At 41.1% G+C, this 27,872-nt stretch overlaps 1 protein-coding gene across 10 annotated transcripts in view; it reads right to left on the reverse strand.

Annotated features, from left to right (window-relative positions):
- LOC117290047 (helicase domino-like) overlaps positions 1-27,659 on the reverse strand; it is a 55,580-nt gene extending 27,921 nt beyond the window's left edge. For 3 of the 10 annotated variants that reach the window (XM_033771290.1, XM_033771289.1, XM_033771280.1), the window contains exons 1-29: positions 27,462-27,659; positions 24,027-25,169; positions 23,624-23,813; positions 23,032-23,133; positions 22,387-22,566; positions 21,638-21,921; positions 21,019-21,204; positions 20,069-20,209; positions 19,002-19,203; positions 17,641-17,915; positions 17,133-17,220; positions 16,494-16,709; positions 15,835-16,064; positions 14,486-14,663; positions 13,400-13,536; positions 12,550-12,692; positions 11,564-11,783; positions 11,105-11,241; positions 10,334-10,520; positions 9,443-9,860; positions 8,864-9,057; positions 8,361-8,487; positions 7,264-7,929; positions 6,019-6,189; positions 4,580-4,671; positions 3,402-3,718; positions 1,794-1,996; positions 1,307-1,476; positions 116-312 (exon numbers count right to left, since the gene is read on the reverse strand). In XM_033771290.1, the coding sequence (XP_033627181.1) occupies positions 116-312; positions 1,307-1,476; positions 1,794-1,996; positions 3,402-3,718; positions 4,580-4,671; positions 6,019-6,189; positions 7,264-7,929; positions 8,361-8,487; positions 8,864-9,057; positions 9,443-9,860; positions 10,334-10,520; positions 11,105-11,241; positions 11,564-11,783; positions 12,550-12,692; positions 13,400-13,536; positions 14,486-14,663; positions 15,835-16,064; positions 16,494-16,709; positions 17,133-17,220; positions 17,641-17,915; positions 19,002-19,203; positions 20,069-20,209; positions 21,019-21,204; positions 21,638-21,921; positions 22,387-22,566; positions 23,032-23,133; positions 23,624-23,813; positions 24,027-25,145 (6,770 nt within the window). In that variant the 5' untranslated portion in view covers positions 25,146-25,169; positions 27,462-27,659. Of the gene's footprint in view, positions 1-115; positions 313-1,306; positions 1,477-1,793; positions 1,997-3,401; positions 3,719-4,579; positions 4,672-6,018; positions 6,190-7,263; positions 7,930-8,360; positions 8,488-8,863; positions 9,058-9,442; positions 9,861-10,333; positions 10,521-11,104; positions 11,242-11,563; positions 11,784-12,549; positions 12,693-13,399; positions 13,537-14,485; positions 14,664-15,834; positions 16,065-16,493; positions 16,710-17,132; positions 17,221-17,640; positions 17,916-19,001; positions 19,204-20,068; positions 20,210-21,018; positions 21,205-21,637; positions 21,922-22,386; positions 22,567-23,031; positions 23,134-23,623; positions 23,814-24,026; positions 25,170-27,204; positions 27,387-27,461 lie in introns of those variants that run through there. The other 7 variants (XM_033771287.1, XM_033771286.1, XM_033771284.1 and 4 more) reach the window with 7 other exon arrangements.
- Positions 27,660-27,872: the final 213 nt, after the last annotated feature.

Genomic DNA, 27,872 nt, shown 5'->3' on the forward strand with positions numbered 1-27,872 from the left:
TGGTAAAACTGGAGGTGCGAACAAAGATGACTGCGTGGTCTTCCTTTATTCAAAAGGAACAAAATTCATGAACTAAAATAAGGCACTACAGGAAACTGCATCTGAATATACACACCTGTAAATGTGAACGTCTCGTGTCTGTCCAATCCTGTGGCAGCGATCTTGTGCCTGGGCGTCCATGGTAGGATTCCAGTCACTGTCGTAGAAGACAACAGTATCGGCACCGGTCAAGTTGATGCCAAGACCACCGCTACGGGTGGACAGGATGAAACAGAAGATGCGCTTGTCCATGTTGAATCGGTCCATTAGAACCTGTCGGGCGAAACGGTCATATTTGTGTAAAGAAAACTTGCGTACTATCAATCATTATACTTGGTATCAAACAACTCAAAAAATAAAATAAAAATAACAATATGTGTCTCAGAAATGAATTCTGTTTGGCATGATGATGAGCCAGCAGAACAGACTCTGAGACCCCGAGGTTTCAGGTTGATATAGAGCCACAGGATCGTGCCACACGAAGCATAGATATTCATCTGGCTAATTTAACATGTGGCCCAATGCACGTTATTGGTATTTTAAAATTTTAATTGCTGTTGTAGTTTGCTAATGTATACCTGTATATATCATAGACTGATCTTGATACTGTGGACAAACAATTCAACTTGAAACTTGATGGTGTGAAGTCACCAAAGGCGCCCTGCTATACCTAAACCGCAAACGCTGTCGATTGTTTTAGATATGTATAACAGTCTAGACGTTTATCATGGTGTGGTCATCTTGATTTTACTCCATTCCAACTCATTGTAACTAAACTGAGGCTGGACGAAATAATAGTCTGGTGCCATGCACAATGAATGTTAGCATTGATTACTGTTATTGGAAACAGGGAACATTACCAAAATGGTGACAGCGTGATAAAGGTCTATGAGGCCGTGTCCGAAACGACGACTTCGGCTACAGCTACGTCTAGATCAGCGCGTCTAGCAGTGTGGAAGAATAGGCAGACGCGCGCGATCTAGCCGTAGCTGTAGCCGAAGTCGCCGTTTCAGACACGGCCTTAATCTATCTAATTTGTGTTTTACCCCCTCCGGTAAAGCATAACAAATTATGGGAGTTCCTGCTGCTTCATTGTTGGTGTCGAACTGCTTCTAGCTAATAGGCAAGTTGGGTGATCTAGTGGTTTTGACATCAGGGCCCAATTTCATGACCTTGCTTACCTCTTAAACCATATCATGGAAGCATTTGTCTAATTCAATGCAACCCTTTTTATGATCATTGCATGGTTCAATCTGACAATATTTACCTGTCTCTGTTCCACTTTGGTGGTTCCATCCAGTCTGACGTAGATGTGGCCGTGATAGTTAAGGAAGCTCTCTAGTACGTCCAGCATACGTGTCATCTGGGTGAAGATCAGAACACGATGACTGCCCAGCTTTAGTTTCCGCAGGAGGAAATCTAGACTTTGAAGTTTGCCTGTAAATCCACAAGTTTAAAAAAACAATGAAGTAATTTCCCTTTCAAACCCTTTTCAAAATGAACACCTTTTTAAGTTGTTTGAAGCTTTTTTTAAAATTCTTCTTTAGATTAGATTTGGTTAACTGTTATTTATAGTATACAATAAAAATACAAAAAAAAAAAACATCTCAAGACCATTGATCATGAACAAAGAAGTATTTTGCCACAAATTGTTCACTCATTTTTACAAAAAAGAATCTCATTTGAGTAAATTATATACTTTTTTTATTTCATCGCGAATGAAAAAGTGGTGGCAGGATGCAATTCTATCTTACCGCAGTCATACTGGATCAGTCTCAGCTCAGGGAAGTGCATGACCATTCCAGACTGGATGGGATGCAGACACGACAGCCTGGGCGTCAACTCCTTACGCATCGTTTCGCTAAGCACCTTCTGCTGGTGGAGTACCGATGGGGCGGGGTGAGACACGTGCATGGTGATGGGGGGCGAGGTGGCCATGGGCACCATCATCACATACCTACAAAAATACAGTCAGTGAAATTAAAATCACACCAATTCCAAGGATTATTAAACACACGATATTTTATTTGATTTGCTGCCTAATCACCATCAACAAAGAAGTGAAATAACCAAACACGGAATGAGAGAAATATCTAATGGTCCTCATTGGGATTTGAACCCAAGACCCCTGACACTCTGGACAGATGCTCTACCAACTGAGCTATGGTGCACAGCGGTATACTCCATCAGGTTTTCCCCAAGGACCACATTTTTTCTCTCAGTGTTGCATGGATTATAAGAATGAGACAACATATCAAGAGACAATGTTGGAAATGTGTAATTCGGGTTGCACATAGGAAAACGGCGCAACCCGAGAATGAGTCATTTCACATTTGTTTTTCGAAGTAACATACGGGCCGGAAAATGGGAGGTAAACATAAGCAGACCCCTGCCAAGCACTTCGGTAGAATGTATTAAAGACAGTGGACACTATTGGTAATTGTCAAAGACTACCCTTCACAGTTAGTGTATCTCTACATATGCATAAAATAACCAACCTGTGAAAATTTGAGCTCAATCGGTCATCGAAGTTGCGAGATAATAATGAAAGAAGAAAAAACCCTTGTCACACGAAGTTGTGTGCATATCGAGACCTCAAGTTCTAAATCTGAGGTCTCGAAATCAAATTCGTGGAAAATTACTTCTTTCTAAAAAACTATGCCACTTCAGAGGGAGCCGTTTCTCACAATGTTTTATACCATCAACCTCTCCCCATTACTCGTCACCAAGAAAGGTTTTATGCCAATAATTATTTTGAGTAATTATCAATAGTGTCCACTGCCTTTAAACAATAGTATAAAATAACTTTGAATTTTTATTGATACTTGATTCACAATGTACTTTGTTACCAAAATTGTTTTCCAAACGTCAAATACAATGTTAAGCACAGGAAAATCATGCTTATAAAAAAAACAGGTTACCAGCCAACATTCCATAAGGATCACATCGTTGCAAATGGTGTCCCACTCATTTTTTGCTGAGCTAAGATTTTTTTTTTAGCAGTATAGATTGTATTGAATATGACGTCACCGTTCAAATATCTGCCCTACAAGATGGCGTCTGTGCGCATTTGCGTGGGTGTGTGCGCGCATGTGCTGTAGAAATCTAACAGGGAATGCTGCATGCTTCATTGATGTACGCGTTTGGACGAGCATACAGTTTGACCTACAAGATGGCGACTTCCATAGCAAATAAAGGTTTATCCAATAAGGTCTATTGGTAGCAGTAGTTTCTGCTAACCAGCTTCATGAAATGGGCCAAGCCTTTATTATAATGGGGCCCTGTTGCATAATAACAATACCAAGGTAGCTCAGACAAGGGTAAATTACTTCTGTTTACAGACACACAAAAAAATCACCCACCTCTTAATGATCTCCTTCAAATCATCAATGATAACCTCCGGCGTCTTCACCAGACTCCTCAACGTACTTGTTTGGGAAATCCGTGCCTCCGTATTGTATGGAAAGGGAAGGCCATGAATCCCCTGGCAATGGAACAGCCCCGTGCAGCTAGCAAAGGGCCGCTCTTCTCCTGCCGGGTGGGAACTGTTGAAGATTGAAACGGCCGAGCGGAGGTCGCTGCCGTAGGCTGGTTTGGTGTTGCAGCGGATGTGGTTCAGATTGGCTAGTCTGGCCAGTGTGGACTTGCGCTCCTTGATGCCATCCTGGTGTAAAGATTCCTGTAAACAGAGAGAGGGAAATTTAGTGATTAGTTTTCGGTTACCACACTGGCATGAAAATTTCTACAAACAAAACTAACACAGGGAATAATTTCATTGAGCACTAAATTGTAATATTTATCACCAATTGATGATTTTTGAGTAGCATCTGACACATTTTGTATAGTATTTTGCTATGCTATACAAGGGAAATCGCTCACTGAAAGACCAAGTTAAAAGCAAATTCATGAAAACATTTTAGAAAAAATATATAAAATCACAAGTAGCCTGTTTGATGAAATACTTATGATAGGAGTGCTTTGGGAAGAAGTACTGGCTCTGAACAGCTTTTTGGGTCTGGACATTTCAACAATTAACTCCACTTGTCTTCAAAAGAAGACTTCTCTCCTAAAAACAAGCAAAGTAAAACTGTTTGAAACCACACCAACACTTCTCAGAGCCAACACTCCTCCCATAAGAGACTAACGCATGGATTCTCTGTATCCGCAAGTTGACTAGTAATAGCTACTTCTTATTATCCACACCATGCAAAGCTTCATGCAAAGTTTGTGCAATTGTGATTTTAGAATGTCTCCGTCGTTTGGGGACCAGCATGATATCAAGTAAAACCATGATGGCTCGTGCTAAAGAGTTATTTCTGGCTTAGATGGACCTTTATACCAAAGCAGTATTGATGACCACTTGATAGAAAATAGGTCTAGCCCGTTTGTTAATACACTTAAAAAATCTTGCTTCGCAAATTTCAAAGTTGAACCGAAAATTGTCACTCGCAACAATGCAAACTACATGGCATTTTGACTTGCAAAGCTCTTGCATTCAGGACAGTTTGTGTGCACAAAACTTGAGTTAAATTTTACTTACTAAGAAAAACGGTGAGTCTTTATCTTTTTGTGCCTTTTTCCTCAGATTCGATGCCTTTACCGCTGGCCGGCTTCCTGCTGTCGTCACGGAAACTGAAAAATCACAAGAATGAAATTGGTACAGTAAAACTCACCAATTCCATGTGTAGCTTTTGGCGAGTGTCACATTCTAGAATGCGCACTCAGTAACATAGATTTCAAACATTAGAAATTTTTCATGTTTAACATCCATTTCTTAACAAGTGATAATCTTCCACAGATCTTTATGTTAAAGTTTTAAAAAAGTTTTTCTGGATGTAGTGTGTAAAATGACTGTATTCTTAACATGTAAGACACAAGTATTGTTGGGGTTAGTCCAGCTTTCTATTAACAATAGTAAATGGTTACTATGAGAATTACTCACATCTTCAAGGAGAGTTTAAACATTTCTGCTGCAATATACAGGGCGAGAGTCGTTGCTGACAAAAACATGTCTGAAACGGGGATCTACATCTAAGAAGGCATGGTACTCTCATCTTGTGATCAACCCCTTGACTTATAGATGCCAAGGAGCTTTTGGAAACAGAAACCCTCACAGTTAGAGAGGTCAATCAAAGAGTACGACTTATTTTATTTGGAGAAAAATACAGGATTTGTTTGTGTGTATCAGTCAGACTTAAAAAAAAAAAGAAAAAAGGGCTGAATTCAGATAATCATCTGAAATTTCTCATCCCTGAGTATATTATCATATACACTACAACAATGCGGGATAATCCTTTATTCTATTTTCCGACAGACTTTTAACGATGCAAGTTCATCATCTTGTTCTAACAAATACAAATTCTGGTTAACCTAATTAATAATAAATATTAAAAATCACATGACAAAATTTTGATCCCAGTAAGTACCATTCAATTAAATATATTTTAACATGTGCATTAGTAAGATAGATGCATCGTGATCGTGCTCAAAACAACATAACAAATTAAGATTATCAAAAATATGTTAATATTCAAGCAAGTTAGTTACACTACAGTGACGCAATGCTAAATACTATCCAGTGGTTTTTTATTTAAACATTCACTTGTTTTACTTTGTTATTTCATTAAAAAAAATGTATAATAATTTTTTTTTTAAAGGAACACTAAAAAAAAAAAAAAAAAAAGGTTGGACAGCGAACACATTGCTTTCCAGAAACAGAAACTAGTTGTGAACACACAAAAAACCTCAGGGATTATAACAATTCAAACAAACAAACCAGAAAGACAAAAAGTATCTAAAAACCATTCACAACACAAAACCCCACAAATGAGTACAGTTATTTCAGGCAGGGAAAGGGGCGTTAGTCTAAACAAGTTAAATATAGTATGGATTAATAAGGTTGCAATGGAAAAGTGGTGTTTTCGAAAATTCCATCTAACAGCAGAGGAAATTTCCATTACTGGAAATCAAGTGGTCTACCTTTGGGCCCTCCTGTCGCCTTTGCTATGCTAACGTTGCTCAGGGGGCGGATTTTTAAGACCGGCTGCATAGTGGGACTGGGAATGGCCTTTGGATTGACCTGTGGGGCGGAGTAGTGGGGACGGATCGCTACGAGTGGAGGCGGAGAGGTCACTGCTGAACAGGGCACTGCTGGATTGGTAGATTGGAAGGAATAAGTTTTGAAGTCTTCAATAACGTTTGAATCAATTCAGTTTTGCTCTCTCAGAGGACAGGGTTATTCAGAGACTGAAGAGAGATGGCACTCTGATGCCTGGTTAGTTGGTTTTTATCAGAATGTTAGCGTGACGTCAGTATCTCATGGACATTTTAATTTGCTGTCAAAACATTAGCTTCCTTTGGAGATTCAAAAAGTGGAGGTTAGATGCCTCAAGGAGATACAGGAAGAAGTATAAAGATTTGAGAAAGAAATACTGGATGGCAAGACTGGAATCTTCATCTTTGAGAGTGCAAGGCCAATTTCATTTTACAAAGGGCACATCCACTGCAAAATCTTCAAGTCTATGGGATATAATGTTAATGGGGCACCAAGGCTGGCCTGACCAGGGAAACAACGACTATGGCAGAATTCCAAGCCTGTGATGGAAAAATCCCACACATTACTCTACAGAGGTTAAGGCAGACTTTGAAGACTTACGGGACATTTGCAGTGCTCTTGATTTAGGAACAGTAAAAAAAAATCTAGCAGCACCCCCTAATAGGCCCTGAAAGTAGTCCAGTAGTCCAGTGTTACCATAAGATGGAATATAGCAGGGCATTCAGGCAGTATAAACACACTTGCACGAGAGAAAACCGTTCATTTAGTTGTTACTGAAGTGGCTAGTTGATGTTTTTTATTTTGGCAAAGATAACACCTTAATGAATCTACAAAGAGTATTGTTTTACCGAAGAACACATGCAAACTCTACGATGTGCAGTGCTGTCTCATGCAAGGTTATAAGAACTACAGCCGAGACACACAAGTTTGCACTCATTAAGGATGAATTGCCACATGGTTTTTCCTTCCCTTTGTTTTATTTTAAGAAAAATAAAAAATAAAAAAGTTTTGTGAACATCAGGGCTGTAGGAAATTCAGCCACCAATCAAAACAAGGCAACAGTTCTGGTAAAAAAAAAATTCTCAATATGAAAAACTACCTTAGGACAACTGGTCACGTACTTTTCAATCACAAATCGGGATAATATGACAAAATTTTTAAACCCATACCTGTAGTGGTTTTAGCTATGCCTTCCTGAATCCTTTCTTTGGGTGTATCTGGTTTCTGAGGTGTAGGCATCTGCAGGCTGGGCGTCTGTGGTTTAGGTTGTACTACAGTCGGGGCCAACACAGGCTTGATACCTCCCACTTGTGAAAGGGTAACGTTCACCATCGGCGCCACAGACGCAATGGGTTTGGTGATCTGCTGTGGAGTCAGTTTGATCGACTGGGTCGTGGACGAGATGGTAGCCGTGCTTGTGGCCTGCGACTGCACAGCCATCTGCTGCTGCTGCTGCTGTTGGAGTTTCCGTTGCTGTTGCTGCAGCTGCTGTCGCTGCAGCTGTGCGAGTACTGATTGAAGCTGCTGGGAGGAGAATGTAGAGGTGGCCTGGCCCGCTGATGACGCCTGCGTCACCGCTTGCGCCAGGGCCTGTATGACAGTCTGTGCCTGGCTCTGGGCCAAGCTTGTCTGGCTTGTTGTCACTGACCCTTGGTTGAGGATGCTACCGGGTATCTGCGGGGAGGTGGCCTGCAGGGTCATTTGGATGGGTACGGGACTGGAGCGAGATGGATTCTGCTGCTGCTGTTGTTGGGTTGTACTGGGTGATGTAAACCGAACAGCTGGTCGCAAGATTTGATGACCGCTTGGCGTCTGAACAATTTGCACAATCCCACCTAAACAGATATAAACATATAGAAAACTGTTAACAATGTCAGGCAGGATATTTGGTTCTTTGAAAAAGAAAGTAGAAACATTTTATCGCGTACAAGGGCTGGCTGACTTAAATGAACACATGATGTAGGCATAAATAGACATTTCAGGCTACATAGTCACAGCTTTTCTGATTTTTCCCAAGGGGAAAACATACTCAAGTAGGAAAACTATCATGCCCATTGTATTAACTTATTATTATTATTATTTATTAAATAATTTAATACAACGGGCATGATAGTCTTCCTACTAAAATGCTATTACACAAAAAGTCTGTAAAGCAATACCAAAAACTTTTAAATTCTCATCAAGGGTAGTTAAAGGTTTGCAAGGAGAGAAAAAAACGCAATCAAGTTTTTTTTTTAAGCGGTACAATCTTTCCCTTTTAACTTACTCTGAGACATCTGTCTGATCTGGCTCGCAGGTAGTGCTATCTTGGTAGTTTGGGTACCAGACCCACCTTGGAGCTGAACAGTTATTGGCTGGGTGGTAACAAACTGTCCCCGTCCTGCGCCAGATGTCTAAAAAGAAGAGGAAAGTTGGAAAACCACATGAAATAGCAGAACACTTTTCCTAAGAAAAGGACAAGCGAACAACCAATTGTTCAAATGAAACCTGCTGCACACTTTTCCTTACTTAGCCGGGTAAATGCCCAACAAGACCGCTAGGACTGGCCATATTACCTCTTCAACACAGGAGCGTCGTCATAAGAGATTTGGGACTGAAAGCTCTTTATCAAAGCAGAACGAATACAACAGTGCTTTTCATAACCAGGGTCGACTATCAGACTTAATTGTTCCTTCAAAAGTCATTTGGATTACATAAACCCGCACAAGTTTCCCCTCATGTGTTTAATTTACTCCCCGATTTTCGTCCTATCAACCGAACTTGACCAACCTGCTGCTGCAGATAGAATCGTTGCTGACCCGGTGAGGTACCTGCAGACGACACGATCCCAGTGTACCCCGGTAGCTGCTGCAGAGGGGTACTACTGGGTACCACAGGGTGGGACACCAATGTCAACGAGGGCATACCCGTTGAGGAGGGGGTGGAGTTGACCACAGCCAAGGAGACACTCGGTGAACTTCGACCTGCAGATATAATTTAAAACGGACAATGTCAACAACAAAAACATCACTGCATTGCCTTTAAACTTCATGCACTGTAAAGCCAGGCTATATTTCCTGTGAATGCAAAGTAATTTGCATGGCGTCACAATCGGAAGGGGAGCGCCTACAGATTAATGTGAGACAAAAATTTGCATCGCATTTGCATCCGCAGGAAGTATGAAACGGGTTTAAATCACAGAAACAGTGCAAGTTAAACAGTACCTGAAAATTTATTCAGTTTATTTGTTCACAATCATTTGGTTGTTGAAAACAACAAGAAAAAACGAAAGCCAACTTTAAAGTAGAAGGTCTCTCTCTCTAATGGTTCCTGGATGCACCCCTCATAGAAGCTTAGACCTTATCTCACCCTGTGTTGGCGTACTTGTTGTTCTCAGCATTTGAATTCCCGCAGCCGACCTAACCAGCACGTGGCTGACAGTCGGCGTGGACTGACCTGCTGTGGTAGTGACTGCAGTCTTCATCGGCTGACTGACGACGACCGGCGAGGCTTTACTCTGCTCAGCAGGCACGGGGGATACTCGCTCCGTGGGGACGGTTGCCGCCGAGTCTTTCTGTGCCTGACTCACAGCAGATGCCGGTGGTGGGAACAGCTTCCCCGGCTTGAACTTCATGGGCTGGGGACGAGGTGGCGGGTCGGGGGCAGAGTCGATCTCCTCGATGAGTGGGCGGGGCGTCTGTAGCTGTTTGATGCGGTGAGCAGCGTAGGCAGGTAGGATCATCTCCAGGTTGGCTATGCACATTCTGAGAGCATTCAGGCTGACATTCTAGAGGAACACAAAACATAAAAGTTTTCTTATGGAATTCCCATTTAATCACTATTCCTAGTTTAGTTTACATTAGAAACACCAAAATATGATTCAATCCCTCATTTAAATTCATGCACCCGTCAAAAAAAAACCACAAAAACATGTTTACTATTTTTGTCAAACAAAAATGTCTACCCCGACAGGAACCATGGGACAGGGGGCTTCCATCCCATGGGTTTTATGAGGTACTTTTGATCTATCCCTTACTGTAATAAACCAAGATGATAGTGAGAAAGCTTTCATCATGGGCGTTGAAGGGAAACATTAGTACTACCGCTGCTGCTGCTATGAAAAAGGTCCAAACATGTATCAAGTAAGGCTGACGGGGGTTAATTAAGGTGGAATATTTTGTTCAGTTTTAAAACATCAATCTGTCACAATTCTAAAGTCCTTTCAGATGAAGTCACCAGTGAATCGTCCAACATCTTTACCTTGTGAGGGTCATGCTCCAGAGCCTTGGTAATCAGCGAGGCCGTGTAGTAACGGATGCCTTCCATCTTGAAGGGGGACTGGATCGGTCGAGACTCAAACAAGTCGGGGTGGTTGCACACCTTGCGCAACTGCATCAGGACGTTGATGACGCTCATGAAATGGCCCGAAGAAAGTGTCTCCCTGGTTCTGATGAAATTAAAGTGGACTATTTTGTTTAGATTTATAATGTCAATGACTGAATCATTGCAACCTAACATACGTCAGAAAAAAATAAAACCCATTTTTAGGTTAGATCAGAATCTAGAATTTGAGGTGTGGTTGTATCTGGCAGAATCACTCAAGTTTAAGTAAACACAACATCATCTTGTTTCCAAATCTCAAAATAAGTAAATAGCTGCTCAATCCCCTCCCCCCTCACACATTCAAATTCATACTCCAGTAAATAAAGGCAAACCATGTTTACTATTTTTGTAAAATAAAAATGTCTACCCCGACAGGAACCATGGGACAGGGGGCTTCCATCCCATGGGTTTTATGAGGTACTTTTGATCTATCCCTTACTGTAATAAACCAAGATGACAGTGAGAAAGCTTTCATCATGGGCGTTGAAGGGAAACACGAGTACTACTGCTATGTAGTACTGCTATGAAATTGACCATTGCTCTCTCTTGATCTTGCAGGTCTCGTCGAACAAGCAGTGGCAATAACATTGCTAACAAGCTAAAAAAATAACAACTAAGTGTAAATCGGAGAGTAAAATTTGGACTTACTTGGCTTGTGACATGAAGTCATCGTATAAGAAACGTTGCCTCTTAGACAGTCGACATCTCACAACGTGCTCATACTTCTGGGGAAGTTGTTTCTCCACTTCGCACTTCAGACGCCGCAGAAGGAATGGTCTCAATACCTGGAGAGAAATCCAGACCAAGCTTTTTAAATTGATGTCTAAACTTAAGTTTATCTTTTATTCAGGATTCTGTTCAACCATGTTACCAAAGCATTTTACAATTATTCAGCTTGACCAATTTCATAAAGATGTTTAGTAAACAAAATTTTTTGGGGCTTAGCAGGTTTTTGTGCTTAAAGACTTTACAAAGTTAGGCCCAACGCAAACCTTTAAAAAACGTGTTTCATAAATGAGTCTCAAAATTCAAAAACATGAGTTAGGCACTTTGAGATGCTCATAGATTAAGCAAAATAGCAAAACTAGTTATTGTTATTATTTTTACCTTATGAAGACGTCTGATGAGGCCCTCGTTGTACTCCTGCGTCCCTTCAATCATCCCACTCAGCGGATTAGAGAACCACTCTCGGAACTCCCGATGTGAGGCAAAGACATGGGGCATCAGGAAGTGCATCAGGGACCAGAGCTCCATCAGGTTGTTCTGAAGGGGGGTACCGGTCAGGAGGAGGCGACGCTGGCTGTTGAAGTTAAGTAACGTCTGCCACCTAGTGATATAGGAAGACATTTATCAGGACCCAATTTCATGGCTCTGCTTAGTGTATAGCAGGGAATTTGGGCTTGCGTGTGTGTAGTCCTGTTACTAGGCATTCTATGCTTACACAGCTAGCGCAGAAATTCTGCTCTTGCAAGTAAGCGGAGAATGGTGATAGTCAGCGCAGAATTGGGCCCAGGACTTCAAGTGGAAATTTGTGGCCTATTCAAACAGAAAAATTTCAACATTTGTGCAAGCACTTAGAATTCTTTGGGAATATTCAAGTATCAAACTTCCGAACAGATAACTGATGATGTATCTAGCAAATAAATGATCATGTGTCACTGAACGACAAAAGAACACTGGTGGCTAGACGATTGCTTTAATCTTCGAGGAGGATAGCACTATTCACCCACTGATGAGAATGAATGGTGCGCGATCCTCGTTCATAAATAAAGATATTTCCCAAGTATCAATAGGTTGGGTCACACTATATTTCAACTGAATCAACATGAAAAGAGTTTGTTTTCCACTGACATTTATCATCCCTGACTTTTGTGAGTGAACTCATGAGTCAACAAGAGTGGTCCCAGGTCCGATACATCGTGGAGGCAACGAAGGCCATTGCCTCCATGCCCCATTGTACAAACTTACAATTTCCTCATAGTGTGCCCTTTACCAAGGAGGAAATGCCTTGGTGCCCTTGCCCTTCCACAAAAAAAAGCATACAAGCCTGTGGTCAACTTTCTTTTAGGATAAATTCCAACTTTCCCACTTACCTCTGCGATTTGAAGTTCTTGATGTTCTGAGCCTCGTCCAGGACAAGGTACTTCCATTTTTTCCTGCGGAAGGATTGGTGGTCCTGGATGACCAGCTTGTAGGATGTGATGCAAACGTGGAATGCATTGCTCTTGGTCCAACCCTGAAGCAAGGAGACAAGTACAAATACAGTGACTAGGTGGGAATTTAACTTGGTACAACCTATGCTGACGCAACGTCAATGTAACTAAATAATAATGTGCAAATTAACACCTACATGGTTGTACCCGCGAGTTTACTTTTATTTATAGTTTATTCTTAAAGAGATATTTTTCTGATAATGTATCTAGCAAATAAATGCTCATGTATCACTGAAAGACAAAAGAACACTGGTGGCTAGACGATTGCTTTAATCTTCGAGGAGGATAGCACTATTCACCCACTGATTAGAATGAATGGTGCGCGATCCTCGTTTATAAATAAAGATATTTCCTGAGTATCGGTAGGTTGGTTCACACTTCATACAAAAAATAATTTTCAACTGAATCAACATTCGAAGCGTGTAACTACAGAAGACAATCGTCTTAATTTTTTGCTTTTAACATTACTTTTGATTTTAATTTAAGACAACAACCAGAGTCAACCAGAGTCAAATTATTTCTAAAGAGTCTGGTCTGGCATTTATTTCAAGGAGTCTACGAAGGCCACGGCACCCTCTGCCCTGGTCTTGGCGCCCATTCAAAATTTTCCCATAGACTTTAAGATTTTCCAATGAAAGTGGCCTTTTCAAAATGAAAATGGCCTACCCCTCTCAAAGATGAAATTTGAGGCCAGTAAAATGGCACATCTATAAGATGTATTTGACATTACCTGTCTCTTCAGTTTACGTTCTTTCTGCGAGCCAAAGTACGTTAGGATCTTGAAGCCAGGACACCATTTCTTGAACTCTAGCTCCCAGTTCAGCATTACGCTGGTGGGTACCACAATAAGATGAGGACCCCAGTTACCTGAACACAACAAAGAAATCAGTAAAATAAAAAAAAATAGCAAGATATTAATTTGAATCAAGAGGATATCACAGGGATGAGATTCTGAAAAAGTTTGTCACAGGAGGTGAACAACGATAAACAAGGGTTTCCCTTACTTCTTTTATCTCACTCGTTGAACAAGCCAAATAAAATTTTGGGAAATACGAAATGAAGTTTGAAAACTTGTCAAAAGAAAAAACGTACAAAAGTAAATTTGCCAAAGTCAGAGATTTTAAGAAAGCCTGAACTGAAAAAGGGGAAATTATTCTCAAAGTCAGAAAGGGGGAAAATCTCAGCCCTGATAACAGCTATGACTATGATAAGGACAGTTTTGTTAATTTAAAATTATTTTTTTATAAATAAAGTTTTTATGCACATTTGCAAAGGATTTAGGAAGACTTAGTAAACACAAACAAATGTCTACCCCGACAGGAACCATGGGACAGGGGGCTTCCATCCCATGGGTTTTATGAGGTACTTTTGATCTATCCCTTACTGTAATAAACCAAGATGACAGTGAGGAGCCATCATCATGGGCGTTGAAGGGAAAAATATGTCAACTAGGAAGTACTAAAACTGTTACAAGCCACAAAACTGGAGGTTGATCTTTCTTAATCTTGTTGGTCCAACAAAAAGTGGCTAAGCAAAACATATTTATGATTACCAGAATAAGGTTACCAGCCAAACTACCATGTCACATTTATAGTGAATGGTACCCTGCTTGTTTTTGCTTAGCAGAATATTGTTAAGCATCTATCACTGCTCAAGCAGCTCTATGAAATTTGGCCCTGGAAGTATGTTTAAATTGGTAACCCGGCATGATCCTTAAATGAGGACGTAAAGCCAAGGGTACTTGATCGTTGGTGAAGTGCAGAAGTGCTACCATAAACAAAACTAATGTGTAAGGATGACTTCATTCCACTCTTACCTAGTCCACAGGCCATGTGGGCCAGTAACGCGATGGTCTGTATGGTCTTGCCCAGTCCCATCTCGTCGGCCAGGATCCCGTTTAATCTCTTATCGTGCATGGTAACCAGCCAGTCAAGACCGATGTGTTGGTACTCGCGCAGCTTGTGACGGAGAAGGAATGGCACGGGCGTCTTCACCTGAGATAATCAAAACATTAAAACCACTCATGTGATAAGAATATCTGTGTTCATTATCGGTAGCTTTTAGAGATCAAGGACAAAACAGAATTGAGTAAACAAAAGGACTCTATGGGGGAATTCTAATGACTGGGGGGGGGGGGGCTCTACATAGATTGTGTACAAAGTCTATGGGAAACTGTTTAGTGCAGGGACAAAGGAAGGGCGTTTTTGAACCATGTACCATGAAATATTTGTCTAACATTGTCTTCTTTTAATAAAGGAAATGATCTTTCCCGATGCAAATGTACCTAGCAAATAAATGCTCATGTGTCACTGAAAGACAAATCAACACTGGTGGCTAGACGACTGTTTTAATCTTCGAGGTGGATAGCACTATTCACCCACTGATTTGAATGAATGGTGCGCGATCCTCGTTAATACATGAGAGTAATGTCTCATACATTAAATCATTGTAAGTAACTTTAACAGACTTTACAGACTAAACTGGAAGTCTTTGAGATGAGATGCATCCGCTCCATACTAGGTGTCTCAGTAAGAGACAAAATGAGAAATCAAGAAACATGCAGGCAACTTAACATGAACACAACAATAACAGATGTAGTAACCAGACGTCACCAACTGGTTTGGCCATGTTATCAGAATGCCAGCCTACAGGCTACCCAACCTGGTCTACTACAGTGACTTCAACACTCCACGCCAACGAGGACGCCCACCATTGCGCTGGAAGGTGCAAATTCAGGATGATGCCAACATTCCACTTCATGAGGCAGAGCATTTAGCTAGAAATAGACATGAATGGGGACGGTTTTCAAAGGAGACCAAGGGACACCCATCCCTAAGCAGGTAAGTAAGTAAATCCAAATTGTCTGATACCAGAACAAGGTGAGAAGTATATCATGCCTGGCAAGCTAACAAACATTTCAAATAAAAAGAAAAACATTAAAAACCGCTACAAATACCAACTCCAGACAAACCAACCTGCCTCTAGCTACTGGGCAATCTCGGTGATCTAGTTGGTAAGACACTGCTCTAGAATTGCAAATGTCAAGGGTTCAAATCCCACCCGAGTAGTATGCCTGAGATTTTGTTCACTGAACTCGGGGAAAGTATCAAGTATAGAGTGGGAACACAAATCTGTGTAAGGTTAAAACCCAAATTATAAACCTACCTGTGTTGTAGACAGTGTATACCCAGTAGGCTGTAGGCTCTGTGCAGCCGCTGCTATATCAGTGATCTCCTTGTTGGGCCCAGGGTCCTGTGGATTAGCCTGGGAGGCGGCAGCTGGGGTTACGGCCCCAGCCGACTTTTCGTTCTCCTTGTCCGGATTGATGAGGTATTCCATCCCGATATCAGTCAGCTCAGATTCCTCGTCGTCTGTACCAAGATCCTCTTCCTCTTCTGAAGAAAAAAAACCCAGTGTATTCAAAGTAACTATCACCAAGGTAGGTAGGAGGTAGATTGAAATTATGGCATTTCCACCTTTTGATAAACACTGGACTTACAGATTCCACGGGGCTTTTAAGAACAGTATTCTCAGAGCAAGACAAGTAGATCAAAGAGGTTGACTTAATTTTATTTGGAAAACAAAAAATTAAGACAAAAGTTTTGAATTTCTTATCCCTTTAACATTCTCAAGTTTTAATATTTGGTTTTCAAATTTTACCTTCTCAGTGCAAGAGAAGTAGATCAAAGACATTGACTTATCTTCATTTGGACAAAAATACAGCCTTTTCTGTTTACCAGGCAAACCTTAAAAAGTTTGCATTCAGACCAAAGCCTGGAATTTGTTACATTCTCAAATCTTCAAGTTTGGTATTCCAATCTTACCTTCCGTTTCTTCATCTTCTTGTTCCCCTTCATCTTCCTCCTCCTCCTCCTCAGACAGCGGCATCTCAAAGTCGTCATCGTACGCCCCGCTGTACTTCTTGAGGAGTTCCTCCATGGTCATCTCTCCCTCAGCCTGTAGCTCAGCGACCTCAGCAGTGTGGTCTGTAGTACCCTCGGTTTCCTCTTGCTCTTGCAACGTTTCCTCATCATCCGGCACTGAGAAAAAGCAAGCAAATATTTCAATCAGTTTTTACTGTTTACTGACGCTCTTGAAAAAAAAAAAAAATTGTTTTAAAAATATTTCACAATATTTTTTTGTTTTCAATTAGTTTTCATAATCTTCATATCCACAACTGTTTTTCACTGCCTACTGACACTCTTAAAAAGAAATGTCTAGCATCGGGAGGCACATAGACAGAGGCACAACCCAAGAACGTGTCATTTCACATTGTTATTCGAAGTAACATACGGTCCGGAAAATGGGAGGTAAACATAAGCAGACCCCTGCCAAGCACTTCGGACCAAAAAGTAAACCCAATTACAAACTCCAGAAATATGTTCCCCACAACTACCTCTAGCAGAAATTTGAAACACTTCTTCCTTTGATTTTAAATTTCCTTTCCAAGTTTGGGAACTCACTTTCTTCATCCTCATCGTCTGTTGATGGCACAAATTCTTCATCTGCCGAGGATGACTTCTCTTTGCTTTCCTCTTCCACTTCTTTGGTCTAGCAGACAAAAAGCCAAATTGAAAAAATAATTACTTCATTGTGAATCTCTTTAAAATCAGTTTGAATCAAACATTGTCCTTGAACAACTGTCCATTTCTAAATAAGCGGGCGTTGACAGTCCTACTTTAGGACCAGTCATAGGACTCTTTAGGAGTATAAACGCTAATCCTAAGATAACTCATCCTAATTCGGAATAAGACTTGTCTTGACTCTTTGTGAAATCCACCCTGATATCATAGTTTCCAAGTTGAGTTGAATGGTCAGACAGTCAATGTGAGACTTTTTAAGGTGGATGGATGGCAGCTCTTGAAAATTGGGCCCAGGTTACTTACTACCAATTCCTGCTACATCAGGGAGGGATTCCCGCTTCTCGCCAGCCAGCCCTCTTATTTAGAGAAGATGGGAACAACAACTCACCACTTCACTCAAGCCCGGCTCTTCCTCCTCCTGTTTCTTCACCTTCTCCTCCGTCTTCTCTCCATCTTTCGACTCCTCTTTCTTCTCCTCTTTACCATCTTCAAGGATCTCCGGAGGAAGGCTGCCAATGAGATCTTCAAGGGGGACTTCACTCTCCTTCTGGAGGAGTTCTAACTCCTTCTTGTGAGCATCTTGGTCATCCTCTGCCTCCCTCTCTTCGACGTCGATGGTTTCCTCATCGTCGGATTCATCACCCTCTGGCTGGAAGTCCACATCTGCATTTTAAGAATGTTTTTAAAGAATGCCCAATTATTAGACCAAAAGCCCTCTCAACGAACTGTTAAAAGCAGCTTATACTGAGAATCGGTCATTGTTAGACTCCTATATTAATCTGACCAAAGAGCATCCAAAAAATAGGAAAGAACTCTGCTCATTTCGTTGTCAAAATCCATACATAGCAATATATTAAAATCAAACTTTCATGCCTTAAACTTTGCTCTTGAAGGGCCACATAAATCTCCCTCTGATAAGGGGCACCTCTTTTTGGGAAAGTATACACTTGTATTGGAACTTTGCACAGGCCACCAGAGTAAAACCCCAGGGCATCGCGGCAATTGCAATGTTTTCCTTTACAAGATGGCATACCGCCAATGCAAGAATCGTTTCAATTGCCCTTTCTAACCTACACCTCCTTCCTCTAAAACAAATATCTCTGCCCTGGGAGTTAGTATGTAGGAAATGGGTAATTCAGCTTGCACATGGAGCACAACCCGAGAATGAGTCATTTCACGTTGCTTTTCGAAGTAACATACGGGCCGGAAAGTGGGAGATAAACACTAGACGACCCCTGCCTAGCACTTCGGTTGTTTAGAATTAAGTGTAAATTTTGACATGATATTTTGTCCTTGGGGATAAAAAGGAGGAGTATTTAATCAATTGAGACTGACCTACATGAATAAAAGTGTTGTCTTATCATGCTATTTGTACATTTTTTCCCAAAGGGGGAAAAAACACAATTAATAAATATTCAGAAATTTAAGTTATAAAAATTGTGGAGAAATTTTGAGGTGTGATTTTTTTAAAGAATGTAAACAAATTCTTTTAAATACCATCATGCATGCACCAACAAAAAAAATCACAAAATTGATACCGCACACAGACAAAGTTATGAACTATCGACCCAAACAATCTCAAAAATAGGATTTACACAATACAGTCACAGTATTAAAGGCTCCTGAGCCAGAACCTTTAATCTGACTGTTGCTTTTAAACAGAATTGTTAAGCGCATTGAGAGCTCCTTTGAAATGCACTAAATAACAACGTTTTATCTTTATTGTTCTTAAATCTTAGATCAACATACCATCTCCTGGTGTTGCAACGCTAGGATCAGATCTCGGACTCGAGGCCACAGAGCCTTGTGCAGACCCTGCTGCGTTCAGATTGAGTCCCTCCGTCAGCCAGGAAGAGTACTTCTCGGTCTGGCCGACGATGTAATCAAGCTGCATGTCCATTGCTTTCCTTCTCCTGTCGTCAAGCCGACTCTGCTGCTTGTATTGCACTACCTGTGAGGACACGGTAGGAATTATCAAATCTTATTCACACTTGCCCTTCTTGGCACCATTTTCCAGCCAGGGCCCGATTTCTTACAGCTGCTTAATAAGCAGCAAATACTGCTTAAAAATGGGACGCAATTTTGAGAAGGTTTCTTTTGATAATCGAAATTTGTGGCAAAATAACAAAAATGTATCTAGCAAATAAATGCTCATGTGTCATTGAACGACAACAGAACACTGGTGGCTAGACGATTGTTTTAATCTTCGAGGTGGATAGCACCATTCACCCACTGATATGAATGAATGGTGCGCGAACCTCGTTAATAAAATAGTTGTACAAGGCGTACTATAAAAACCAATAGATGTCAACAATTCAAAGCAAGATTGAAAAACCTTAATATATATCAACTGATACTAACAAAATGAAATACTTGTAAGTCAGAACTTAGTCTGTGCCGGTTGTACAATTAAAAACAGATTGGAAAAAGTCAGTTGAATTATGCAATGAAATTCACCGACTATGTCAATGTATGTTTGTTAAGCAAAGAAAGACTACAGGACCCTTTCAAAATACTAGCTCTGGATTTGAATTTAACAAAGCACCAAGATTCGTCTAAAGACAAGTTGTAAAAATCGCCAGTGATTAGAATTGTGACATCACACTTAGCGATTAAGATTGAAACCAGCTAAGATCCACCTTAGCTCTTTGTGAAAACGGCCCCATGTAACAGATTACAATTTTTTTAAATTTTGTATACAAAATATGCAATATAAATAACTGTCTACGCTACACAACAATGCTTTATTCAAAACTTGTGTGAATGACCCTACTGTTTGGAACAGTTGTTTGGATTGACAGACAACCAAAACTAACCTTTTCAATGTTTGACCAGAAGGTCTTGATCTCCTTTGCGATGTTCCCAGCGATCCTCCTCAGTTTCTGGGTCTCTTCTCTCTCTGCCTTCACTTCCTTGGTGTGCTTCTCCTGGTGAAATCTTGCTACGGCACGCACCAACTGCATCAGACAGAGTCAAAATATTCACGATTAAAACATTCTCCATAAATTCAAATTTGAGATGACCAGACTAAAACCTGGTTCATACTCCCTGCAAATGCAGTTTTTGTTTCGCAGGAATCGAACACTGTTCAACTGTTTTGAGTTATTTGTTGCGAATTTGTGACGTCAAAATTTGTATCACATTCGCAGGAAGTATGAACCGGGCTTGAAAAGGATAGTCGGATAACAGTCCTACAATTTCACCTCTAAATGGACAATGGCAACTTTATCTTTTGCAGGGAACTTCCATTTTAGGTCACTGGGGATATTTGATGAGACACCAAGACCACAATGTTGGAAATGTCTAACATCGGAATGCACATAGACTGCACAACCCAAGAACGTGTCATTTCACATTATTTTTTGAAGTGGCATACGGGCCGGAAAATGGGATGTAAACAAAAGCAGACCCCTGCCAAGCACTTCGGTCTGAAAGGCGAAAATATTGCAAACTATAGGTATACATTTCTAAAGGCCAGCAGGTCTTTGAAATGCTTCTTTTAGGGTTTTCAAGTTTTTCTTTCCAGATTTGCGGTAGCACCATGTGAAAGCCTCTTTTTAGTACTGAAAAGAACCGGTGGTTGGCAGCTCAACGTTGCGATCAGCATGCTCTGATCGTCCTCAAGAGAAACAGTGAGTTGTCAACCACCGGATCTTTCCTGAACCAATGCTACTCAAAAGATATATTTACATGGTGCTACTGCAAACCTAACCCAATTATTCACCCACCGTGCAAAGTTTATAATCTTACTTATGATTAATTTTACCTTTCGGGCAGCAGCTTTCTTCCACCGCCTCTCCTGGATGAAGTCAGTCGCCAGCCACTGTGCCTCCTCCAGGAGGTACTCCCAGTGGGTCTTATGCCTGGGAGGCTCCTGAACCTTAGGAAGACGTCTGGCCGACCAAAGGCCTTCCTTCCGTAGTTCAGCTATCCTCTGCATCACTTGGGCTTCCTATGATTACAGATGGGAGAAACAGGAGTGATAATTGTCCTTGGAAAAAAAGTAGAAGCATTATAGAGTACAAGGACTGACCTACATGTACACATGGAGTAGGCTATAATAAACTGATCATGCTATTTAATCAAATTTTGTGCTAATTTGTCCATCCAGATAACAAACTATTTAAAAATGTTCCAACTACACTGGTTGTGCGTGGTGGCACAACCTAGAAACGACTGTACCTAGCAAATTAAGCTCATGTGTCACTGAAAGACAAAAGAACAATGGTGGCTAGACGATTGTTTTAATCTTCGAGGAGGATAGCACTATTCACCCACTGATATGAATGAATGGTGCGCGATCCTCGTTTATGAAAAGCGGTACATGGCGAAGTAAACATTTCACTACATAATCACCAAATAAAAGATCATTTTCAAAACCATACCTGTTTGGCACGCTCAACAATCATCTCCTGAGATCCGATGGTGTAATCGTACACAGCAGATAGTGAGTGCTGCCTGGTGGCCAACCGCTGGTGTGCGTTCGGCGAGATGGGCGACTTCGGCAGCTTGATTGGCGGTGTCCCGGTGGCCGAGCCACTGGAGTGGCGCCGGGGCGACAAGCTGCCTCCGACTGGTGCTGTGCTGGTGACTTCAGTGCTTGCTGTTGTATTAACTGTGAGGGGTTTGTTGGTTGGTGCCTTCAGTTGGTGTAATGAGTGCTTTGCTGCTAAAAGATGCAAACAAATTATAAAGGGATTGTATAAAAGGAACCGTTTTTTATATATTTTATTTTAACCATCATTAGCTTTCCAACCATAGAAACCTTGAGCATAGAGGGTGAAGAAAACTTCCGTTCTAGGTCACTGGGGATATTTTGATTAGACAACAAGGCACAGACCAAGATCAGAATGTTGGAAATGTCTAACATCAGGATGCACATAGACTGCACAACCCAAGAACGTGTCATTTCACATTGTTTTTCGAAGTAACATACGGGCCGGAAAATGGAATGTAAACATAAGCAGACCCCTGCCAAGCACTTCGGTCCAAAAGGCAGAACTGGAAATTCTAGAAATACATTTTCCAATTCTTACTCAAGCAGGTTTTTGAAATACTTTTCAGACCATTTAAGGGAGGCAACAAAATCAGAAAAATAAGACTCAAGTAGGAAGAATATCCTGCCTGGACTTACTAGGTGGTGACTTTGGCTCCCGTCGTACATGAGGAACGCCGAGCGACGTCCGCATGGTAGACGAGGATGCAACCGCTGCAGCAATCTGACTGCGGTTTGACGTACCGTGGTGCTGGTGCTGGCCTGCTGCAAGCTGCTTGTGCTGTTTGTATAGTGGTGATGGTTGACTCCCTGGTAAGGCTGCAAATGTCAAACAATTATTAGAGATTAGATTTTAAAATGATTCAGGCCTGGAATTTGTGAGAAGACTAAGACCATTTTCATTTTGCAAAGGGCACTTCCATTGGAATTTTTTTTAAAGTCTATGGGAGACTTCTGGTGGAGCACCAAGGCCAAAACCAGGGGCAAGGGAGAGGCCATGGCCTGTGTGGCCTTTTAGTATTTCCAGGCCTGTGATTGGATATTGTGTATTTATTAAGGAAATTACGAACCAGGGCCCAACTTCACAGTGCTGTGCTTAAAAGCACAAACAGTAGCTAAGCACAGCAAAATTATGTCTACAAGAATATTGTTACCAGCCAAAATACCAATAATTTTGGGCATTGCCAAAAAGTTTAATTATACTTTTTGGCCCTTCATGCCCTTCATGATTGAGGGGGGCATCATTTTCTACTATTCTCAATACATATAAAAACCCATTCTTACCTGGAATTGGAATGATGGTCTTCTGGCTAAGAGTGACGTTGGGCTCATGTGAAGATGGAAACCCGAGGGGTTTTCTCTCAGGTGTATTACTGCTATCAAGACCTGCAGAAAAAAAAGGGGGAAAAAAATCCATAGATATCATTATTGGCCGTGTTTTGTTTAATGGAAAAGTCTTTTAAAATCTTGTATCACCATGCTGGGCTGATATAATCTAATATTCAAAAGGGAAACTGCCACGAAAATCAGTTTTTCCATTTTCTAAAGCACTTTAAAAAAAGTTGAAATCAGGTGAGATGTTACATGTGGAAAAAAAATTAAAATTTAAACGGTATCAAATAATTTACTATAAGGAAAACTGGGATGTCTGGCTGATGCTTCCCAGTTGGTTTCATAAGATTGGTTGTGATTCCTTGGTACACAGCATCGATTGTGTGGCTTCTGACTTGCACCATCCAACAAAGATGTTGACAAAACAGTTGGTAGAGCACAATACTCCGAAGATCATTGGTTCAAATCCTGCTCTATTTAATATTTCTTTGTTCAACACACACAAAATTAAATGGTGATGACTTTTAATTCTTTTAACATTTACCTGCTTGGCTGTATGTCCTCTTCCTGTCCATGTCGGGACTAGCAGTTGGCAGGGCACCAGGGAAGCTTTTGCGTAGCTCCTTGGCCTTTATCTGTGATGATAATGCTGATACTGCAGGAGGAAGCTGTGTTGAGATGGCCACAGGTGTGCTCAGTGGTCGGGTGCTACCACTGTTGGTAATGACTTTTACCTAAGGAGGCAAATTAGAAATTGATTATTTGACAATTAGGGACAGGCTTGCAGCTTGAGTGTCCTTCTTCAACAAAATGTTGATTTTTCCATCACAGCTTGGAATTTTTTTTTTCAGTACAACAAAAATAAAATAAATGGGATTTTGAATCCATAGCTAGGGTTAAGAAATAGCTGGAAAACAAAATACTTAAACAAAAAGAAGATTTTTTACCTCATCATTGATTGTGATCTCTTCTTCACGGCCTTCCAGTTTGTGATTCATCATGTAGTTATGCAGAGTTGGACTTGGCCGTTTCTTCCACGCTATGAAATCCATCATGTTGTGTCCATTCTCCAAGAAGAACAGCTCTATTAATCTCTCCTTGTAACCTTCTTGCAAGTCATGCAAGGTTTTGAGTTTGTGCTCGAGTAAACGAGTTCTCAGTTCAGCCACCTCATTGGTGGCGGGGGGATGGTCTGTTTCAGAGGCCATCAGTGGGGATTTGCGCATTCGCGATGGACTGGACGGTATAGGGTTTGTCCGTGCTGGGCTGCTCAGACTTCTGTGGTAGGCACCGCCACCGGCTGTGGGGCTCTTCCGGTCCGGTGCACCTCGTGTGGGACTGTGGCTGCTCATTCTCCGTGCTGCGCCAAAGTTGAGTCCGGAACTTGACAATGGTGGCATGGTAGATCTGGGCGAGCCTTGACCATGGTGGTGTATGGTTCCCACTGGTTGATGGTGGCTGGGCAGCAGCAAGGACTGTAGTTGAATTTGCTCTTGCGATATCTGGGGCTCCTCTCCTAATGAAAATAGCTTAGGGGTGTTGTGAAAAACATACGGGTTTGTGGTCCCGATGCTAGTTGGTGGAGTATTGACACTCATCTGCTGCATAGAGAGACCAGTGCTTGGATCCACAAAGCCAGGACTCAGCTGCAGATTGATCACCTGATTCGACGTGCCTGCAATGAGCTGGGTCCGCAGACTTGCCAGTTGCATGAAGGCTTGTTGCCTGGCGACGTCCTGATGATTCTGCTGTTGCTGCTGCTGCTGCAGGACAACTGCTGAAGGTGACACCTGTGCATGCTGAGCTGGCACCCGTATGGGCGACGTTTGAATCGGGCGACTTGAGGCAACAACCTGTGCCCCTTGTACACCTGCAACTGGGTTGATGAGGTACTGTTGGAGGGTATGCTGTGGGACAGCATATCCCGATGAGTGCGAAGGGAGACCTTGTGACAGGTCTATCGATCGCTGAGTGGTTTGTTGTTGCTGTGGTTGAGGTTGTTGTGGCGGAGACCCCAGCTTGTGGTAGACCCCGCTTTGACTGTCGTCACTGCTTCCCCTCTGCATGGTTACCACAAGCTCCTTGGGGTCCTGAAAAAGAAAGAACAGACAAAAAAAAAAATTAAGATGTTTCAAAAGACAAACAAATCTTTCTGAACAAACAGAGGACAGAAAAAATAAAAAATTAAGACATTTCAGAAGATTCTTTCTTAACCTTCAAGATCAAAATAAAAGTTGTCATTTCAAGGATAGCAGCTAATCAATAACATCATTTTGCAGGATGATTGCAACCACCCTTACACATTGAGGGTATCAACTTTTTTCAGACTTTTGTTCCTTTTTTCTTTAGTCAAATGTAATTTTTCTATCCAAACACAGTGATCATTATCTGGGAGGATAATGTTGACTGTTTGCAATGAGTAGAGATCATTAAGTAGTAGAAGACTAGCTAGCCATGCAAAGTTTTGTGAGCTCACTGCTTTTGTATTTACGCAATGTCCAAATTGGCGACTATATGTAGGTTTAGCACTGAAGGAGAGGACCACCTAGGAAAATATATAATTGAAAAAACTAATAAATTTGGCTTATTGGGATATTTCCCTCAAAATTTTGATTTGATCCTTCCAAGGATTACTTTATTCCCTTGTGAAAAAGGAAACCGTTTTCCCCAAATGCATAAAATCTTTTGCGATCATAAAAATTTGTTATCTAAGTGTGGACAAATTTGCATTGGAAGAAGACAGGCAACTTTACAAATTGTCAAAAGTGAAGTATCAAAAGTTTCACTCGCTGATTAATTGTGGGTCACATTGATTTTTGTTTATCTTGCATGTTGCATACTCTGCCATTTTTTTGAGCCATACAGCTTGCATAATCTGAAAACGATTTGTTTAATGTTTAGGCTACCTTAATCATTAAATTAATTATAGGGAAGACAAACATTAATAGTTTTGCTTCCAAGGTTCAAGAAGAGCCATTGTGTTTTAACATAAAGTTGAAAAAACAGTTTCAAAAGCGTTCATATGGCGCCACCACAAATGGAATTTGTTACATAATTTTGCAAAGGAATTCAATTAGTCTCAGTTTCTTACCATTGGCTTTGTAGAAACATAAAAATCTTAAGGAAATTTGCAAAGTTTTTTTTACGGTTTTCGACCCTAAAAATATCTATCGACTGCTGCTTTCTTACTCAACTCATTTAAGTTGGGATAACTTTCACTCATTTTTTCAAAAAAGGGATATCTCATTGAGGTAAATTAGATACTATATTATTTCATATTGAATGAAAAAGTGGTGGCGCCATACGGAAACTTTTCCTGAAGTTGTTACCCAAATCAATATCTAATAATAGACATCATAATTGCACAAACATCAATTTAATATATCTACACGGTAGACGAGTACGTAGACTAGGTGACTTTATATAACACCCAAGCAGATCCTTGCCATTTGATTGGAGGATTGTCCGTCACGTGATAGCAAATAAAAGTACCATTGCACGCTGAGTCACTCGCCGTGCTTTTTCGTTCCATCCGAAAAGTACCATTGCACGCTGGCACGCTGCCAGCGTGCAATGGTACTTTTCGGATGGAACGAAAAAGCTGAGTAAAACATCACTGCGTGCGCGTGTCTTTGGTAACGCAGCAGGTGTTACTGCAAGAAGGCATAGTAAAATTACTAGCATTCGGCTTCTACAGTTGAAATTGTTTGTTTTGAAAGTTGTTTCTTTCAATCAAAATGACAAAGTTCTACTTGGATGTTATATAAAACAAATATTAAATAATGAATGTTTTTCATTCGTGCAATGGTGCGAATATGTTCATTCGTTGAAAGCTGGAATGTTCCATTCAACTCGGCTCCGCCTCGTTGAATAGAACATTCCATCTTTCAACTCATGAACATATTCGCACCATTGCACTCATAAACATTCATTATGTGTATACTATTCTTTAGAAATAGAGCAGGAATTTAAAAGGGGGAAAATCAGTCAAACGAAAATTGACGAAAGCTGCCATTTTTTCTTTCACTTTTCAGGGAAAAATTTCAATTGATCCCTGAAACCAAATGAAAGTTGCAAACAATGTAAATTATAAAACCTCAAAACTGTATTAAAATGTAATGTTACTGATGGAAGAAAGCGCCTGCACAGGTAGCAGACTACAGAGTGCGGGACAATTTCCCTGCGCCATGATGATCCAGCTACCTTCCCGGCCAACGTGTCACAAGTATGCAGTGCAAATGTGCCGTACAATCCATTACATTGCCCTTGCGTTATCACAATGCACGGCACACAGTGTTTGGCATACAATCGCATGACATCACGAGGCCGGCGAACGTCCATATTCCACCAACGAACACTACACAGAGACAAAATACACTTACATTTTATCGGAGATATCGCAGCGAATTACAGCCCATCGGCGGGCTTGAACCCTCCATCCAGGTCGCTTGCACAACTAGGGACACAATTCTGCCATTTTGGGCAGCCAATGTGACGTCTTAAATATAAAAATGGTAAAATGTTCCTGTTTTTGTACGTTCTTCTTTTGACGAAACGGCCTCCAGAATAATGGCGGACCCGTTCATCGCAATCTCATCATACATGCACAAAATCTGAATAAATTATGTAAAATAACCTCGCCCGGTGACGTATCTCTGCGCTGATTGGTTGTTGAGCTAAAGGCTCACCCATTGCGTAGATAAGAGGCGGGAAATTTGGGGTGCAAAAATGGGAGATAGCATTTTCATTCATGGTGATATTTTATGCCTAAAAAGATTCAATAAGTGTTGATT

This window comes from Asterias rubens, chromosome 5 (genome assembly GCF_902459465.1).
Source record: "Asterias rubens chromosome 5, eAstRub1.3, whole genome shotgun sequence".
Taxonomy (NCBI): domain Eukaryota; kingdom Metazoa; phylum Echinodermata; class Asteroidea; order Forcipulatida; family Asteriidae; genus Asterias; species Asterias rubens.